This window comes from Eulemur rufifrons, chromosome 1 (assembly GCF_041146395.1).
Source record: "Eulemur rufifrons isolate Redbay chromosome 1, OSU_ERuf_1, whole genome shotgun sequence".
NCBI lineage: Eukaryota > Metazoa > Chordata > Mammalia > Primates > Lemuridae > Eulemur > Eulemur rufifrons.
Window position 1 is genome coordinate 60,503,392 of NC_090983.1, and position 21,081 is coordinate 60,524,472.

At 34.9% G+C, this 21,081-nt stretch overlaps 1 protein-coding gene across 3 annotated transcripts in view; it reads left to right on the forward strand.

Annotated features, from left to right (window-relative positions):
• Positions 1–3,704: 3,704 nt before the first annotated feature.
• Positions 3,705–21,081, forward strand: part of SLC38A11 (solute carrier family 38 member 11) — a 55,397-nt gene continuing 38,020 nt past the window's right edge. Inside the window, exons 1-7 of one of the 3 annotated variants that reach the window (XM_069471964.1) lie at positions 3,735–3,773; positions 4,242–4,356; positions 6,211–6,285; positions 12,113–12,247; positions 13,536–13,601; positions 18,251–18,357; positions 20,555–20,634. In XM_069471964.1, coding sequence (XP_069328065.1) covers positions 3,735–3,773; positions 4,242–4,356; positions 6,211–6,285; positions 12,113–12,247; positions 13,536–13,601; positions 18,251–18,357; positions 20,555–20,634 — 617 coding nt within the window. Of the gene's footprint in view, positions 3,774–4,241; positions 4,357–6,210; positions 6,286–12,112; positions 12,248–13,535; positions 13,602–18,250; positions 18,358–20,554; positions 20,635–21,081 lie in introns of those variants that run through there. The other 2 variants (XM_069471975.1, XM_069471970.1) reach the window with 2 other exon arrangements.

The following is a 21,081-nucleotide window of genomic DNA, read 5'->3' on the forward strand; positions in this document are numbered from 1 at the left end:
TATATAGATTTTTAGGTGTCCATATAATGTCTTTCTATTTTTAGTAGAGACGGGGTCTCGCTCAGGCTGGTCTCGAACTCCTGACCTTGAGCAATCCACCCGCCTCGGCCTCCCAGAGTGCTAGGATTACAGGCGTGAGCCACCGCGCCCGGCCGATTGAAAAAATTTTAAAGGTAAAGTTATCACTGAGAGTAGAAATACAATTTGTAAAAATTTCTACTTTTTACTTTAGTTTCTACTTTTTAAAAACAAACATTTTTCTTTTGTAATTAAAAAAAGGAAAGTTATATGGTGAGACTAATTGTATTTAATCAATAGATCAACTTGGGCGGAGTTTATATCTTTAGAATATTTTTTCTTACCCATGAATACGGTATATCTCTTCATTTCTTAGGACTTCTTTAATGTCTCTTGATTATTTTAATTTTCTCTGAAGAGATTATATATATCTTTCTCTTTGGTTGGTGTTATGTCTAAGTATTTGATATTCTCTGACACTATTATATTCTTTTTAATCATAATATCTAGTTGTTTGTTGTTGCTGTAAAGAAATATATTTTTAGTCTAATCTTCTATTACTCAGCTCCTTAAACTCTCTTATTATTTCTAATTTTTTCTCTTAGATTCTTTTGGATTTTTCTATATAAACAATCTTATCATCTGAAAGTAATGACAGTTTTATTCCCACTTTTCTAATCCTCAGACTTCTAATTTCTCTTTTATTTTTTACTGCTTTAGGCTAGGAATTCCAATATCATGTTAAATAAAAGTCATGATCATTGATATTTTTATTTCATTTCTGATTAAATGGGAATGCATCCAGTTTCCCCATAATGAAGATATTTTGCTATAGTTTATCAGTTTAAGGAATTTGTGTTCTACTTTTAATTTACAAAGTTTTTTTAAATCAAAAATTCAATATTATCAAGTATTTTTTTCTGCATCTAGTGAAATAATAACATGGTTTTCTCATAATCTGGTAGTGTTGGAAATTATGTTTATAGACTTTTTTGTTAATTAAGACATCCTTTCATACTTGGGGCATACTCAATTTGGTCACAATATTGTTAACTTTTCATACACACTAAATTCAATTTGCAAATATTTTCTTTGGTATTTTTTCATATATTATTTTTTAGTGAAATAAGGTTATACTTTTTCCTTCTTTTAATGTACTTGTATCAGGATTAGGGTTACTAATTTTGAGTATATAAAAATTTTAAATTTCACAAAATAAAAATAAAAAAAACCCACAATTTTAAAAGAGAGAAGCTGGGAGAAGATATGTACAAAATATATAACTGACATAGGGTTGGCATCCCAAATATATAAATAACTCTCACAGATCAATAAAAAAAAGACTAACAACCAAATAAATGACCAAAGGATATAAAATGTAATTCACAAAGAGGACAATACAAATAATTAATATGTGAAAAGATTATCCACCTCAATCTAGATTAGGATAATGCAAATTTATACAATAATTATACATTTTAATAATGCCATTTTAAAAGCCACCTAGAACAAAAAAAAACTTTAAAAAAGAAATTAAGTCCTGTTGTTACTGATAATGCAGAAAAACAGGACTCCACCTCTGCTGGTAGAAGTATAATTCATATTATCAATTTGCAGAGTGATTTAGAAATATTTAGTGAAGTTGGAAATGTGCATGGCCTGCTACCTCACAGTTCTACCTCTAGATAAAGTCACGTATTTGCTCTAGAAGAGTGTAAAAGTGAGAAACAACCTTAATATCTTTCAGTAGGGCTATGGCTGACTGAACTGTGTTAGACAGAATGAATAAACTGCATCTGCATATATCTAACATCATACATCTTGAAACAAACAAAAATGCCAGTGGTGGCCAGGTGTGGTAGCTCACCCCTGTAACCCCAGCACTTTGGAGGCTGAGCTGGGAGGATCGCTTGAGGCCAGGAAGTCAAGACCAGTTTAGGCAACATAGTGAGACCCCATCTTTACTACAAAAAAAAAAAAAAAAAAAATGCCAGTGGAAAAATAACTTGTGAAATATAGAGCCATTTTTGTAAATCTTGAAAACACAAGTCACTGTTATACATTGCTTTCGGCTACAAGTGAATGAATTAAAATATAAATCATGGGTAAAAAAGAAACACACTAACTTCATGAATTGGATGATTCTAGGGATAAAGGGAAGAAAAAAAGAAATGGAGGAGGACAAAGGGGTTTCTATTGTGACATGAAATATTTATTTTTACAATTTGAAGAAAATATGACAAAATGTTAACATTTCTCAATTTGATGGTGGAGAGTATATAAACTTTATTTTACAACCCTTTAGTTTTCCCACAGTTTTTAAAATTTTTCATAATTTTAAGGAAATGTTTATGAAACAGAAGCTCTTTAATCAGGTACAGTTGGCCTCCGTATACCCAGTTCTACATCCACAAAATCAACCAACCCTGGATTGAAAATGGTGCTAGGCCCACGATGGTTGAGTATGCACTGAATATGTACAGACTTTTTTCCTTCATTTCTTTTTCATTATTTCCTTAAAAATACAGAGTAACACCTATTTAATAGTATTTACATTGTATTAAGTAATAATAATCTAGAGATGATTAAAAGTGTATTGGAAGATGTGTGTAGGTTATATGCAAATATGCCATTTTATATGAGAAACTTGAGCGTCCATGGATTTTGGTATCTGCAGGGGTCCCAGAACCAATCCCCTGCAGATACTGAGGGAGGGCTGAATTTGATATGTATAATGCCATATTACCACTCTTATTGCCCGTGAAACTGTTCTCTTAGGAATTCTGTCTCTTGGTGATTGAATACTCTCTGGGCCTCAGTTTCATCATCTGTAATATTAGAGAGGTGAATAGATGGTCATTTAAGATTCTTTCTAGCTCAGATACTCTAGGTGCCTTCTCTTCCCCAACCCCTTGTACTCCTCTTCCCGTTTCTAAGGTTCATTTCCGGAATCCAGTATCAATCTGTCTTCCTTTTCTCTAAGTCTCCTTTTCTGAAAAGTTACCGGGAAGCATTTGACCAAAGCATGCTGAGGAATCAAGTTTGCTAAAACCCTAGGAAAGTTTTTTGGGTTTTTGGATTTTTTGTTTGTTTGTTTGTTTGTTTGTTTTCTTATGAGTCCTCCAATTTCCATTTAAAATGAAAGTCCTAAATTTTCATCTCTCATCGCTGCCATAGAAGAGGTGTAGGGAGGAGGAGAAGAGATGCTCTGTAGGAGCAAGGGTGCTGCCGCGTTCTTACCTGGGCAGACGAAAGAGCAGCGCCAACTCACGGACGGACTAAAAGGAGTCCATCGTAACTCTTTGTAGGATCTGGGTAGGGCACTGTGGGTGGAACAAATTGTACTTCGCAGCTTTGGAGAAGAGTAGTTCTTTGTGTTCCCGGGGTGGGGGGAGGGAGGGGGCAAAAAGGCGGGGTAGGAGGAGAGAGGGCTGCCCAGATCAGAAACCTCCTGCAGTATCTCGGCATCCGGAGGAACAGTACGTTGGGCTGGACAAACTCCGGTGGGAAACTGCCCCAGGCTGCGACAGCCCAGAGATATTGGGTCTGCAGCCCGCCTGGCTCGCCAGGGGGGCCAGGGGCTCTGACGGAGCCGGCTGCCTCCAGCTGCCTGGACGCGCGGGGTGTGTGCGAGGTGGCCGAGGAGGAAGCCGGCCAGGTGAGAGCCGGGTGCCCGGCCCCAGAACCTGCCACCTGCTCAGGACCACCGCGCAGCCATGGGCTACCAGGGCCAGCAGCTTGTCATCCCGCCGCAGGTAAACTGGCGACCGGGGCAGGCTCTGAAGCCAGTTAATTCACCTTACAACAGGTCAGCTGCCTTTCTTTACCTGGAGTCTTGGTTTAGCACCACGGAGTTTCTGAGAGAAAAAGTTTTACTTTAATCTGACTCCCCTTTGCCGTGGTAGGCACTTTTCAGTATAACTCTTTAATTTCACAAAATCACATCTTTGAGTTCCTAACAGATCCTGCAATCTGGGGTCCCACGCAGCAATTAGAGCAGCTGTAACTGGAATATTTTAGGATGGAGTTTGCTTACAAAACTCTGTTGAATGTCTAGCTATTATTGTTATTCCTTATAATCTCAGCATTATTTTATTATCACTATTGACATTACTTATTACTAATATCGTGTTAGTATCCTGCATTGCCTATTTTTCTGCCACTTTTCTAATGTTTTGAACTAGAAAATATTTGTTTAATTAACATTTTCTCTATTAAAATAGAGAGATCTAAATGACAGAGAAACCCTCGTTTCTGAACATGAGTATAAAAGGAAAACTTGTCAGTCTGCTGCTGTTTTTAATGTTGTCAACTCGATTATAGGATCTGGTATAATAGGTAAGTGTCTTGTGTTTTATTTTGTTTTTAATTTTAAGTGAAAAGGCGAAATTTAGACTCATATTGCTGCTACAGTTCATTGATTAATTTTAAAGGGAAAAAAATCTTAAATGAGAAAATTGATAATTTTCTTCCATAAAAGCTTTCCTTCTTTCCCCCAATATAACAATAAGCATCCATCTCTTTTATGCTGAAGATAAGGTTGTAATTCATACACTTTCTACAGTTGAGTGCATCCTCCACATGCAGTAGATTAGGGTGGAGCAGCGTATGGATGATGCGAAATCTTTTTTCATAGACTGTGTGGTCAATTGTTAGTGTTACTTAATTTACTGTTTTCCTCTTACTAAAGTGGCCACCGTTATTTGAATCATCTTTTTATGACCTTCTAGAAGTATAAATCCTCAAGATATTTGTAAAATTGGAGTTGCAAAAGTTTAATGTGAAAATATATCCATCTTGTAAAAAAAAAATTCATGCAATATTTTCTAACTATACAATGTTAAATTTTACTGTACAAACTTATTATGATATATTATTTTAAAATATTATTTGGTCAATAACATAAATTTGTTCATTGAAAATGCATATGATTTTTTAACAAAATAGCCAAACAATTCAAATTAAAAGAATTGAACGGCTCACATTATACCAATTTATTAGAGGCAAGGGAAAAATTCTGGAAAAAAAATTAAATGTGCATTATATTAAAGCACAAAAAGCAGGGGTTTTGTTTTTCAGTGATGATTATTCTTTTTGTTATTTAGAAACATTCCATTTCAGAAAAGGCAAAGACCAAACACAATCCTGCCAACTTTAATGTTGATTGAGAATATAACATTTTACTACAAAGTTTTGACATGTTAGTCTCTGTCATCATCTTGTGAAAAGTGAACGTTTATCTGGATTGAGTTACTTTTCTCTACACAAACAGATATGCTGCTTGATTTTTACATTTTTCCATATACAGACATTATTTTTCAAATAATACATGAAATGGAGCTACCTGAGGTACAGCTGAAGCAAGCAGAGGTAAAGACTTGTTTAAAATTATGCATCCACATGCCATGGTGTGGGCAGCTCTACTTGCAAGAATTCTAGAGCTAATTCCTGTTGTGAGCACTTTAAGCTGATCCATGTCAGCAACATTCAAAATTACCACTTAATTATGTTCAGCAGCATGGTTTTTTGTTGTTGTTGTTGTTGTTTTGTGTTTTTTTTGGTTTTGGTTTAAAGGCAAAATTTTTCAGAGAAGAAAAATTCTGGGGTGAAATATTTTAACTATATTTGTTTTAAGTATTTTATTATCCATAATCTAAAATGGTCCATTCCCCAATATCATAAAAAATAATTTCATATATTCCTTGAGCTTTATATGAAATACTTTTGTCTTCTCATTTTTCTCTCCTTTTTCCTGCATGATTGCCCCCTTTTGATTCCAGAGTCTGTCTTTCTTAATATTCCATAACCCTCTATGCTCCTTACGATCACCTCTGCTCTCCTGGCCAGCACGTGAGGAAGGATTTGGAGTCATTACTCTCCACATATTCTAGAGCATATGTCACCCTTACCCTGAAGTATGCATTATTTGTGTGAACTGGCATCTATTTTTTATTTGTTGCTTTCTTATTCCTTCACCTCATAAACTTGCTTTCTTGACCTGTCCCTAACTTAACAACATTTTATTCTGAAATAAGTACTAATATGCTAACATTTAATTTTTATACTGTTCTATGCACAACTTAACAAATATGTCATTGTAAATTTACCTATGACATGCAGAAATTGGGGGGAAACTTCTGTATTCTAGCAGTCATATTAATGTGAGGGGTGGGGCATTTTGTTTTTTTCCAGGATTGCCTTATTCAATGAAGCAAGCTGGGTTTCCTTTGGGAATATTGCTTTTATTCTGGGTTTCATATATTTCAGGTAAAATACTATATAAGTTCTTATTCCCACAACTTAAATTTTGCAATGACTGCTTTACACACACACCCACATATACCCTGCAGTAGATTTGCCTAGTTAATTAAAAAGTGCATCAAAGAATTCTAAAGAATTTAAGCATTTATGTCTGAAGAGATTTACTTTTCTTACTAATCCTTTAAACAGATTAGAAAAAGTAGAAGAGCATTATATATTACAAAGCCTAAATCCTTTTCATGTGCCTTTTTTCACTTCATGCAGAAAGTGGCAGATGGGGGAGTCATTTTAAAAATTGGTGAAGGCTAAGAGAGGATGTGCTCTGAAAGTGCAGACAGCAGGGCTGCATGGGCAGGTGCATGTGAATGAACAACTTTTTTCAGCTGTGTTTGTGCAGGTGGCTGGTTCGCCACCCCTACCTGCCTCGCTAGTGCCTGGCTGTGCTCCCTGCCTGCCACTCTCTTTAAAGGCAGCAACGAAGAGTTTCTGCAGCACATCTTCTCTTCTGCTTCCTTCTCTTCATGGACCCCGTTCATTCATACTCACCTTTTGCCACTCTTTCATCTCAATATGGGCTTTTCAACTCATAATCATCTCCTCCTCCTGCTGTCCTCATGCCTGCCCTGTCATCCCACCAGCTCCCCTTATGACAAACACAACATCTTTCCTCTGCCTTAGGACCACTGTGAAAGAGACAGTGATCACAGATAGACACCCACTGCCAGGGTTGCTGCTGTGGTGGCCCAGTGCCCTTTATCAGCTAGTGCAAAACACCTCAGGTGCACCCTGCTCTGGAGTGTCAGCCTGGGCCTCTAGGGAGCTGCCTTCCCCTGAGGTGATGACCCCCAGCCCCCATTTCCCCATAGGCTTCAGCCAGTGCCTGACTGATAGGAAGCCAAAGGCTGAACTCCTTGCCTTCACCAGGGACCACTGTGTGGGGCAGCTGGAGCTCTAGAGTCCACCACGGCAGTACTTGCTGAGCTGTTTCCCCTGTCCTAGCCTCTCACTCCCCTTCTCCCGAGAGCACTCCATCCATAAATCCCTTGCCTAAGAATCTCTGCCTCAGCTCTGCTTCTGGAGACCCTGACCAAGATGCCATGCTTCATAAAATCTCAGGCTTCCAAGACCAGCCTATAACTCTGCTATTTTTCCTCAGGCTGAGGAAGAGACTGTAAAGCATGTGATGGATATCAGATTCAAAGCTACGGAGGCCTTGAACTCCTTTCCTCCCTTCCTTCCTTCCAGCACCCCCACCCTCTAGACCTAAGCTGCTTCTAGTTTCCACAGCTCTTAATTTGGAGCTTAAGAACCATAACTTAGTGCATGGGATCCATAACTTTGTGCTTATTAAGAGTTACTGATGTTTAAAAAGCTGCATTCTATTTATTAGAGCATTTATTACCCAAAAATCCCATTCAAAGGATTTACACTTGTCGTCTTTTAATTTCCTGTTTCCCAGTCAATCAGCACTGACAAATCATTAACTTCCACCCAGACATAATCACCATGGCTTATTTAAGCGTGTTGTAAACATTTACACACATTGTAAACCAATAAATAGAAAAAATTAAAATATATATATCATCTGAGAATTCAGAACTTGAAGAGAATGAACAGTTTACTAAAGCCAAATAATATTATACATAAATAAATCATAATGTGAGTAACTTTTTTGACGAGTGCATATAGATAAACCTATAACAATAACTATGAGCAGTCCTTTGCAAAGTCACATAGTACAAATTTACTAATCAGTGGAAATGACTCATTAATTTACTTGCATGACCCAAATGCATAAATAATTTTGATATATAAAGATGACCACACAAAAGCAAAAAAATGTATAGGCTGATTCATTTAGAGCTAAATCTACATGTAGGATAGAGTATTAATTTGGGGGAGCAAAAAGGATTATAAATATTTACAACAAATAATTTTGATTTGCTTTGAGATTTTTATATTTGTTGATCAGAGTAAAATGATTTTTTTACTGGTGAAAAATTGACTATAAATGGCCAAAAAGGTAGGAGGAAAACCAATACAAGCATAAAAATGGCTTTAAAGAAAATTCTCCTGTTAAATAACATCGATTCATTCATGGATTATTTAAAAATTTGCATATAATATATTTAAAGGGAGATCAAAATGTTATAGTTGTTGATATTTGAGATTACTAATACTTTTAAGGGAATATACTTGCCACCTATATTTTATATAAGCAGATGAAAATATTTACATTTATTATTGACTAAATTCTTAACACATTGTTAACTTTAAACAGTACAATTTGAACTTTTATTAAATGCTGAGTGTTCTCATTTTAGGCATACAATTCTTCACCAAACCTTCACAGCATCTATGAAACTGGTTGCTTCCTTTCTGTGACACAAGTTGTCATTGGTTCTCTTCCTTGGCAAATAAGTTGCTGTTTGTTTTTCCTGCCTCTAGCATCTGTCTACTTTCTCATCTGTCCTCAATATTGGGACAAGTTAGCTTTATAAAACCTTGGCCTCATCTCCATAACTCCTCTAATCAAAAAAATTATGATACTCTATGATTACAACAAGAAAAATTATTACAATCATATTTCTTCATAGTTTGGCCACGGTCTGCATTTTTAGCCTCATCTCCAATTACTCTAACCTCTCTCTCACCCTGTCATCAACACTGTCACATGCAGATCTTATCTTTAGCCATTATGGACTATTCCATTCCCCCAGGTAGAATATGCTTTCACAACATCTTCCTGTTGATATCTTCTCCTTGATATTCCTTTTCTTCTCTACCTGGTGAAATTCTGTGCATCCTTCAAAGCAGTATCCAACTCCTCTGAAGCAATTCTCAATTTTAAGCAAAGGAAGTCAAATTAATTGCTATGTCCTTTGTGTTTGCAGAATATTGTAAAATCTATTTATTAGGCCACTTGTCGCATTAAATTAGAATCAGGTAGATAGACATCTAGCAAACCTCCATATTGACCACTGATTCATTTGACAAATATATACGCATCACCAGTGTACCAGACATAACAATGAAGAACATTATCCCTGCCTTTATGAAGCTCACAATATAAAGTTTCAGACAGACAATAAACACAAAATTATAATACTGCATGAAAACTACCATAATAAAAATATGTGCATTATGACAGGGACACTGGCATTTAACTCAGCCTCAAAGGAGCAGGAATGTAATGGAGAAGAGGAGACACCTCCACTGAGTGTTTATGAAAAAATGTGAGTTAGCAGAAAAAACAGAAGGGTACCCTAAGCAGATGGAAATGTGGAAATGTGGAAATGCAAAGAGGAAATGAACGAGTGATTCAGGCTGGCTAAAGTGTAGGGTTGATGTTTGCAAGTGGAGAAAGGGGAAGTTAGAGAGGTTTGCAAAGGCAGATACGAAGGCTTTCATGTAATGATAATCATTACCATTCCCTGAGCTAGATGCTAAGCATAATGCAGCCATGATATTAAATCTTTCTGACTTCATTAGGTTGTACTCATGTTTTTCTTTTATGGAGGAGAAAATTGAGACTTTCCTAGGTTAAAATGGCTTACACAAAGTCTGCAGGTACTGGTGGATTTTGAATAAGTGCATGGATTCTGGGGCTAGACTACTAGGGCCTGAGTCCTGATCCTTCCATTACTGGCTCTGTGGAGATTGATTTACTCAACCTTCTGTGCCTCACTTTTCTCATCTGTTAAATGGGCATAATATTACAATAGCACCTACCTTGGGTTATTGTGAATATTACACAAGTTAATATATGTAATGCATTTGGGGAAAGACATGGCATGCCAAAAAGTGTTGTGAAAACATTTGCTAGTATTTTGTGGTTGCTTTCGTTATTACCAGAGTCCAAATATTATTCTTTTTCCACCACATGCAGCTTGTCAAAAATAAGTAAAAATAGCATAACTTCTCATTCATTTAGCCTCTATAACACACCAGGCATTGTGGTAGACACTTAAACACCATAATTTGCACACCATTCTTCAAAGATGGTGCATTGCCTTTCTTAAAGATGAGCTCAGAAAAGTCAAGTCTCTCGCCCCAGATCACACAGCTAATAAATAATTTTTTCTCCTTCATGAAAATGAGTTTATTTTAATCCAAAGCTTTTAGTAGACCTCTCCCTGGAGGATTTTAAGCAGAAAACATGATTTGATTTGTGGTGATTTATGGTCAGATCCACCTGGTGGAGGAGAAATGTTCAGAATGTCTTGGTAGAGAGGTGATGTCAAAAGTGTCTTGGTGGAAGGCCAGATTTCTGAATGGAATAACTGTTAGGAGTTATTGCAGTAATCCAGACAAGAAATTATCAGGGTCAAATAAAGCAAGTTAGAGATCAGAAATTAGGAAATACATTTCAATACTTAACAGTACATAGTTAATGGACTTGGTTACCAAAGGAATATAGAAAGTAATGAGATAATGAGAAGTCTAGGGCAATTCTCAAGTTTTCCTTGATACTATTCACAGATGGAACCAATATGGAGGAAGAATCAAGTTATAGGTCAAATACACAAATTAGTATTTAGACATTTTTAAATTGAGATGCCTGCGAAATGTCTGAGGTGAAATATTTATTATGCAGCTAGTTGTAGAAGTCTGGAGTTTTGAAGAGATCTGAGCTAGAAACACAAATTTAGGGGTTACTAACATCTGTATGAAAATTGAAAACACAGGCATGAATGAGATCATAGTGGGACATCTGGAAGACTGAAAAAATAGTCCAAGAATCCAGGGTTTAAGCACAGTAAAAGACACTGGTGAAAAATTGACTGTAAATGACCAAAAAGGTAGAAAGGAGGAAAACCAAGAGAAAGTGATGTTGTAAAGGCCAAGGGAGGACAGTTGAGAAAAATGGGAGTGGTAAACAGCCAAAAAAAAAAAAAAAAAAAAAAGAAAGAAAGAAAGAAAGTGTCAATTGGATTTATCAACGTGGAGATCATTGATAAAGTTGCTGAAAGAAGTTTCACTGATGTGGAAGGGAAACAAGGTGAAATTTATATTTCAAAGATTTGTATTTTAATGCCTTTCCAAATTTCTTAAAGGATAAAAAGAAATCACTATGTTGGAAGCATGAGAGAGAGAAAAAAGAGCAAGCAGCACACTTTGCACATAGCTGTGCATCCAAAGCAACTGCAGTGTCTTTCCAAAAAAAAAAAAAAAAAAAAACCATTGAGTTAAATGAAAAAAGAGAGAGATTAACTTTTAATTATATAATTTATGCATACTTTTATCTTGAACTTCAATTCTAAATTGGAACTGAAATTCCTAAAATGTAAATTTCAACCAAAAACATTCTTAGCGTGCTCTCTTAAACATAACTATAAAATAAAGTTAATTAATTTTATTTTGTTATAAAACAAATACTCTGATTCTCCTAAATCTATTATTTTCTAAATCCTTACAGCATTTTTCATTCTCAGCTTTCACACATCAAATACCTTTGAAATATTTGATTACCTATAAATGTATTCTGTGGACAAGTGAGTTCCAAGCTGATAACAGTTGCTGCATTGATTAGGTCAGGAAAGTAAGATGGAACATTGGCACTTTGTCTCTGGCCTGTGTTTTCTCTTCTGTCTATTTCTTTACATGGATATTTTAAGTATATTTGCCTCTTGATTGAAAAATAAATAACTGGAAATGTTACAGTTTCATGAAAGTTAACGTTGTATGATAAGAAAGGCTTGTCATGGTAATACTGTAGTATTAAATTAAACATTCCTTTAAAATTTCCCTTTTACTCAGTGGTAATTAAGTCAAAACATGAAAAATCTTTGTATTAAATGGAATTGACATTTGTTTGTTATTTTTGCTGCAGATTTTTCCCTTGTTTTATTGATTAAAGGAGGGGCCCTCTCTGGAACAGATACCTACCAGTCTTTGGTCAATAAAACCTTTGGATTTCCAGGGTATCTCCTCCTCTCAGTTCTTCAGTTTTTGTATCCTTTTATAGGTAAGATGATTGTGAAGATGCATATTGTAAGTATTGGCATAAATATATAGTTATTTCTGAATAAAATAGTTTTAATGGTTATTAAATAGCCATGAAATAATATTAGCAGTTGAAATATCTTCCAAATTAAATGTTTATTTCTTTAACCATTTTTTTCCTTATTTTCTGATCCTTTTGATTTATTTTCTGAGTATTTCTTTTAAATAAAATCAGGGTTATGTTCATTGAGTTAATGTTTGGGTTTTCCTTATCTGGTAAAAAATAGAATGATCTGGGATTAAAAGTAGATCAGAGAAATAACAGATTTCTTCTAAGGCTTAATACATATATTTTTTTTTACCCTAAGGATTTGTGGAAGCCATGTACTAGATCAGTATACTATTTAAAGTTTTTACCATAATGTTGAAAATATAGTCCACTTAATTTTTTTTTTCTTTTCTTTCTTTTTTTTTATCTTTTGAGACAGGGTCTTACTCTCTCCCCCAGGTTGGAGAGACTGCAGTGGCCTGATCATGGCTCACTGCAGCCTTGCACTCCTAGGCTCACAGCCTGCCTCAGCCTCCTTAATAGCTAGGACCACAGGAGTGCATGCCACCTGTCCAGCTCATTTTTCTATTTTTTTGTAGAGACAGGGTCTTACTATGTCAGCCAGGCTGATCTGGAACTCCAGGCCTAAAGGGATCCTCCTGCCTTGGCCTCCCAAAATGCTGAGATTATAGGCATGAGCCACTGCACCTGGCCACCTAGCAATTCTTAAATAAATAAAATGTTACTATTCACCAGTGGCCAAATCGACTTCATTTTTTAAGTCAGTACTACAGAAGTTATTGTTCAAACCACTAATTCCATGTCTCCACAAAAAGCTAAGAATGTATTTCCCAAAAAAGTCTTACTTTTCCAATTAAGGGGATATTTTGGTGACTTCAAAATTTTCTATTATTATTCCTCACTTTAAGTGGTACATGTGTTTCTAAAAAAGTGTTTGGAAACTGAATTTTAACAACAAAATAAATTGCATTTTATATGACTATCAAAACTCGCTATTTAAGGTGTTCTGAGATGAATCAATATGTAAAGTGAAGACCTTATTGTAATACAATTGATACTCTGCTGTAAATCTGTTGCCTAGTTATTTTTAAGGCTGTGCAAATTGGTAATCATAATGTATATTTGAAAGTAGTAGGATTATGGCCGTATTTTGAAAGCAATAATGAATCACTTTTAAAATATTCAGGATAAAACATGTGATGGCTTTTTGGTGACTGTATTATTTTAATTATGTTTTTAGCCATGATAAGTTACAACATAATAGCTGGAGATACTTTGGGCAAAGTTTTTCAAAGAATCCCAGGCGGTAAGTCAAAATTTTTTTTGAGGATTTAAATATATTTATTTTATAAAGTTATTTATAGGTAATATGGCTCATAATAATTTATGAATAAAATGTTTGAAAGTGGAGGAGTTGAATTACTTCAGATATCTCACAATTCCCATGATCCATTGTGATCTCAAAGTTTTTATTTACTTTTATAAATAATTTAGTTCTTATTCAGCTGTTTCAAAAAATATTATTACTATTTATATACTTAGAATACTTTATATTTTAAATGTCTTAATGTATTATATCACCAGCTCTCTGTAGTGACATATTCTAATGTACTATGTATACTACATTTCTTAAGCAAGGTGTTTTCTACATTATTTGTATTAAGGTATAATTTAATACAGTAAAATTAACCTTTTTAAATGTATATTCTTGAGGTTTTTTTTTTTTTTTTTTGAGACAGAGTCTCGCTTTGTTGACCAGGCTAGAGTGAGTGCCGTGGCGTCAGCTTAGCTCACAGCAACCTCAGACTCCTGGGCTTAAGCGATCCTACCGCCTCAGCCTCCCGAGTAGCTGGGACTACAGGCATGCACTATTATGTCCGGCTCATTTTTTCTATATAGATTTTTAGTTGGCCATATAATTTCTTTCTATTTTTAGTAGAGACGGAGGTCTTGCTCTTGCTCAGGCTGGTCTCAAACTCCTGACCTCGAGCGATCCACCCGCCTCGGCCTCTCAGAGTGCTAGGATTACAGGCGTGAGCCACCGCGCCCAGCCTATTCTGTGAGTTTTGACAAATGCATATAGTCATATAACTCCAGGCACAATCAAAATACAAAACAATTCCATCACTCCCCCCAATTTTCCCCATTTCCCTTTGTAGTCAAACCTTCCCTTATCTTCAGCCTCCGGAAACCACTGATCAGATTCCGCACCCCATAGTTTTGCTTTTTCCAGAATGTCAGGTAAATGTCGTCATACATGTAGCTTTTTCAATTCTGGCTTCTTTTACTTTGAAAGGTGAATTTGGGATTCATCTATGTCTTTAGGTATATCAGTAGTTTGCTCTTTTTTGAAAAAAAAAATATTGCTGAGAAGCATTCCATTTTATGGATATACAATAGTACATCTGTCACCCAGCTGAGGGACATTTGTGTTGTTTCCAATTTGGGGTGATTACAAAAAAGCTGCTATGAACATTCTCAGGCAGACCTTTACAACATGTGCCACAACCTCACTCCTTGTTCAACTTTTCACCATGTCGTCCTTATTAGAATAATTCAGAGATCATGAATCTTTTTTCTTTGAAGAGCTTTTTATCCAAGCTACGTGATTCCATTTCATTGAGACCTAACTCTATAGTTGTTACTATAGTTGATCAGAAAAACACCTTTCCCCTTAGTGCTTGAATCACTCATTCTAGAGACATACAAAACAAAATGAAACAAAACCTAGAACTGGAAATTGCAACTATTCCTCTCACAGGGTTTAGTGGAAGCTGAGATCCAGGAAACTTGGCTATCAAATCACAGACCCACTACTTAGTAGTTGTGTGACCTTGAAAAGGTTAGTTGCCCTCTCTGAGTTCCAGTCTCCTCATCTCTAAGTTAGGAATTAGAATATCACCTGCCTCATAGAACTGTTGTATGAACAGACAGTGCCTACCACATAGCAGGCTTACCCAATACCGTTAGCTGTTGTTATTGTTACACCTTGAGCTGTCTGTAGCTTCTGTCCTGCCCCCAACCTCTAAATCATGATTGCACAAACTGAGATCATGTGAGTGAATAGAATGCTAAGGGAAAATGGACAGAATATATTACTATAATACAATATGATCTACATTATGTAAATTCTCTATTTGCATATATAAGAAAAATAATAAATAAATATATTCACACATAAACTGTGATTATCTTTTTTTTTTTTGAGACAGAGTCTTGCTCTGTCACCCTGATTAGAGTGCAGTGGCATCATCATAGCTCATTGCGACCTCAAATTCCTGGGCTCAAGTGATCCTCCTGCCTCAGCCTCCTGAGTAGCTGGGACTACAGGCATGCGCCACCATGCCAGGCTAATTTTTTCTATTTTTAGTAGAGACAGGGTCTTGTTCTTGCTCAGGCTGGTCTTGAACTCCTGAGCTAAAGCGATCCTCCCACCTCGGCCTCCCAAAGTGCTAGGATTACAGGCGTGAGCCACCACGCCCAGCCTGAATCTATACTCTTTATAAAAATAAAATATTATAGATGAAGCTAAAGGTTCCCTTGAAAACTCTTTCCTGGTTATTGATTTTATAATCATCAAGAAATACTTTTTAAAAGATAGGTCATATATTAATAGCAAGAAACACATATCCTTATCAGCATCCGTTATTGCCTGTCTTTTAGGTAAAAAAGCCTTTTTAACTGAGGTGAGATGATATCTTACTGTAGTTTTAATTTGTATTTCTCTGATAACCAGTGATGTTGAGCATTTTTTCATATACCTGTTGGCCATTTATATGTCTCTTGTTTTGAGAAATGTCTATTCCTATCCTTTGCCCATTTTTCAATCAGATTATTTGATTTTTTTTCCTATTGAGTTGTTGGAGCTCCTGATATATTCTAGCTATTAATCCCTTGTCAGATGGGTAATTTGCAAATATTTTCTCCCATTCTGTGGGTTGTCGCTTCCCTTCCTTGGTTGTTTCCTTTGCTGTGCAGAAAGAAGCTTTTTACCAGCCTGAGCAAGAGCGAGACCCTGTCTCTACTAAAAATACAAAGAAATTATATGGACAACTAAAAATATAGGAAAATACAGAAAAAATTAGCCGAGCATGGTGGTGCATGCCTGTAGTCCCAGCTACTAGGGAGGCTGAGGCAGGAGGATTACTCGAGCCCAGGAGTTTGAGGTTGCTGTGAGCTAGGCTGATGCCATGGCACTCTAGCCTAGGCAACAGAGTGAGACTCTGTCTCAAAAAAAAAGGAAGCTTTTTAGCTTGATGTGATCCCATTTGTATAATTTTGCTTTGCTTACCTATGCTTTGGGGGTTTTAATCAAGAAATCATTGCCCAGACTAGTGTCCTGAAGAGTTTCTCCAATGTTTTCTTTTAGTAGTTTCATAGTTTCAGGTCTCAGATTGACATCTTTAATCCATTTTGATTTGATTTTTGTATATTGTGAGAGATAAGAGTCTAGTTTCATTCTTCTGCATATGGAAATACAGTTTTCCCAGCATCATTTATTGAAGAGACTGTCCTTTCCCCACTGTATGTTCTTGGCACCTTTGTAGAAGATAAGTTCACCATAGATGTGTGGATTTATTTTTGGATTCTCTATTCTGTTCTGTTGGTCTGTGTGTCTCTTTTTATGGAAGCACCATGCTGTTTTGGTTACTACAGCTCTGTGGTGCAATTTGAGGTTAAGTGATGTGATCCCTATGGTGTTGTTCTTTTTGCTCAGGATGGCTTTGGCTATTCTGAGTGTTTTGTGGTTCCATATAAATTTTAGGATTACTTTTTCTATTTCTGGAAGAATGTCATTGGTATTTGATGGGAATTACATTGGATCTATAGATTGCTTTGGGTAGTATGGGGATATTTTAACAATATTGAGTTTTCCAATCCAGGAGCATGGAGTATCTTTCTCTTTTTTTGTGTCCTCTTCAATTTCTTTTGTCAGTGTTTTATAATTTTCATTGTAAAGATCTTTCACTTCTTTGGTTAAGTTTATTCCCAGGTATTTTATTTTATTTGTAGCTATTGTAAATGGGATTACTTTCTTGTTGATGTTGGCATATAAAAATGCTACTAATTTTTGTATGTTGATTTTGTATCCTGCAACTTTACTGAATTTATTTTATCAGTTCTAATAGTTTTTTTGTAGCACAGCTTTTAAAATACATAAATCCTTGTGTTTCATCTTATGTTTAAAACTTCTGTTTCTATTTGATTATATATATGTATATGTATGTATATATATGTATATGAAATTTATTTTAAGAATAGAAATAAAAATAAAAGTATTTTTTCTGTTTGTAGTTGCTCATTATGATAGCCAAGAATCTGCAGTGTATACCAGTTGCAGCAGCTCCCCTATGACTTCTGCCATATCTAAAAAATTGCTTCTACCATTTACTTCTTTCTTGACAAAAGTATTAGAAATATATTAAATATTTTTATCTAAACCTTGAGTTTTGAAATTTTGTTCAGGTATTACTTCTCAAGTCTACTGATACACAGAAGTTAAAAAAAAACACCTTAGAAAATGTACTGTCCTCATGTAGCTTACTTTCTTTCTACTTGAAGTGTTTTACTGTCATAAGGTTTTGGACAGGAAATAGCATAATGTTTTTTATGTTTGAAAAAGATTTCTGTAGTTTGTGGGTTAAGAATATACTCTAAGGGGACAAAGAAGGCAGAAGCATGGGAACTGATTAGGAGGCTATTAAAATAATTTTAATGTAAAATATTATAACATCATTTGAAAGATAGGTTAAACCTTAAGTTATTTTGCATTTACATTTTTGTGATTTATTTCTATTTTTACATAGTTTTATAGAGTTTGTTAACCAAAATCATTATTGTTGAGGTAGTATTTATGTTTAAGTAATTTTTATAATTAAATTCTTGGCTATTTAGTTGTGCCACTAATGTATTACTTATACCTATATAAGTTTAATAATATTTATTGTGTTTTAGTTGATCCTGAAAACTTGTTTGTTGGTCGCCACTTCATAATTATGATTTCCACGATTACCTTTACTCTGCCTTTATCCTTGTACCGAGATATAGCAAAACTTGGAAAGGTAATTTTTACATTTTAAATAAGCACAGAAATGCACCTGGTAACCTGCATTGTTATATTTGGCAAAGCTCTTAGTTACAGTACTCATCTTTAGTTTCTTTTAGTTTACTTATGATTATGGTAGAGTAAACTGTGGTTGAATCATTAGCTTGTTTCTAGGAACTGGTGGTTAAATATTTGATGAGTGTGAACTAAATATGTTCTTTCTTTTTCTTTTCTAAAGTAGATACCCTAACTGATGTCAGCACATTTAAAAAAAAATTTTTTTTATTTCAGAATTTTATGGGGATACATGAGTTTTGGTTATATAATTTGCTTTTGCACAGTTTTAGTGGAAGTTGTAAGTGTGCCCTTCAGCCAATTAGTACAGACAGCACACTTTACATTTAGAAAATATGAAGAACTATACTTAAAGCAAGTCTCTTGTATTGGATAAGTGTTCAATTTTTTTTGCAGGTAGTTTAAACAATTTAAAATTAAACTAAGAAGCAAGCATGAATCTCTTCAATGGCTTAACATACTTTTATTTGTAAATTGCAATGTCCATTTGCCTGGTTTTCATTCACTGAATTTAAATGTCAATGTGTTGATTGATCAATTTTTGAGAATTTGGCCCATATTTATGATTCTTATTACTAAAGAGAATACTGAACTCTTTCTAAAGAAAGCACTCAAGTAATTATTCAGCTCACTACATAAGCTCATTTGCACTCTCTCAAGAAATGTTTGTATTTTTCCCAAAATATTTTGGTGCTATGTCTACATGATGCCAAGCATTCTGACAAAAAAAATTTTTTTTAAGAAGAGTTATTCATATAATATTTTTATATTTTATCTTGAAAACTCCAACAGTTGACTGAATTTTACTTCTCACTGTGATGTTTGATGTTATGCATTCAGTTATGAAGTCCCTCCTTCCAGGTAGAGCTGAAGGTGGAGACGATATTTCAAAGTATTCTGACCACCACATCCTCTGTCCCTAATAGTCACCCAGAAATAAACAAAACTGTACCAAAAGGTGCTTTTTGTGAGTTATCTAAGATGATTATACTATTTTTCATTTCACATGTTCAATGTAGACATTAATGTTATCTTCTGAGTGCAGACAGCAAGGCATTCATGAAAAGAAAGGTACTAATAAATACTCTAGCATCTTAGTAATACTTGAACATTTTTTCACTAGAAGTCCCTTTAAAGTGTCATATTGAAATATCTAAATAAATATCCCAATGAGCAAAGCAGAGTAGTTAGGAGCCCTGTTACAGTCAGACTTTTTGCATTTGAGTTCCCTTTCTGCCACTTTCTAGCTATGTGACCTTGGACATGTTAATTAATCTCTGTTTCTCAAATCAGCAGATTCATAGTAGAAACACCTTTCTAATTAAAAATGAATAACTCAGAAAACAAGGTTAATCAGAATCACATGAAATGAGAGCAATTTTATATTTACTTTTTTCTTACTCAGAGGAAAAAAAATCCAAAATATGCTTAGTCATTAAAAAATTAAGACTAGAAACATAGACATAACATAATGAGTACATGGAGCACATGCACACGCAGACTAGGCATATTTTAACTCATTGAAACACTGACATAACAGAGAGAAAAAAGCAAAACAGACCTAGAGACATAGACCAAAAGGCAAAAGCACGTAGGAAAAATAGACTAACAGAGTTAGAAAGCAGACAGCAAAAAGCAGAGGCACCTCCCTAAAAATAATATCGGGAGGGGGAATGTATGTGTGTTGTGTTGGAAGGAAGAAAGTAAGATAAAGACAAGTAGAAGAAGTAATTATAGACGGGGGGGAAAAAACACAAGTCAACACTAACATAGGGTCTGAAGAATAAAGAAAGGATAATTTCATTTTTACTTTCATAATGTAAAGTCACCAATATTGTATAGTATGTAGGAAGCCACTAAAAATGTCTAAAGCCATGTTGTAAGATTTTAACAATAGTCACATGTGACACTTGCTCAGCTATTTGGGGAGTGGAGTGAGGAGAGAACCAAGACTATGATCTGAAAAGAAGTCACATGCCTGAGATTATCAACACCAATCTAGTGAATAAACTAGTAAAGAATTGGATAGAAAAACCTACGCATTAAGTTTACCAAAGTAAAAAAAGAGAAAGGCCTAATATTTTAAATGAAATAATCACTATCCTAAACTGACAATATCTTTACATTTTCTTTTGCAGATCTCCCTTATTTCTACAGTTTTGACAGCTCTGATTCTTGGAATTGTAATAACAAGGATGGTTTCATTGGGTCCATACGTGTAAGTTTTATTGTTATATTTGTCTTTGATTTATGGCCTTCACATACATATTTATATATGACATACTATATATAAAGTTGTATAAATGTCATTTATCTTTAGTATTTGACAAATAAGAGGAAATGCAGGTAAGTAAACATGCATTTTTCAATAGGACACTGGAAGGCTGATGAGATTAAACTAGTTTTATTTATTTTAATGGCCAACCCAAGTAGAATAAAAAAGGGATTTTGAATGGGGGGGGGGAAGGAACAAGTTTTACCAGTCTATACTGAAATGGGAAGAATAAAGGACATGGTGGGTGTTTTTAATCTAATTGAACTAAATATAGCTGCTTTGAAAACCACTCTTAATTCTCATCTGAGATCATATTCTTTAATTATTTTATGTTAAAAGCTCTGCCATTTGTGAACTAATGGTGATAACTGATAGTGGTATTTATTTGTT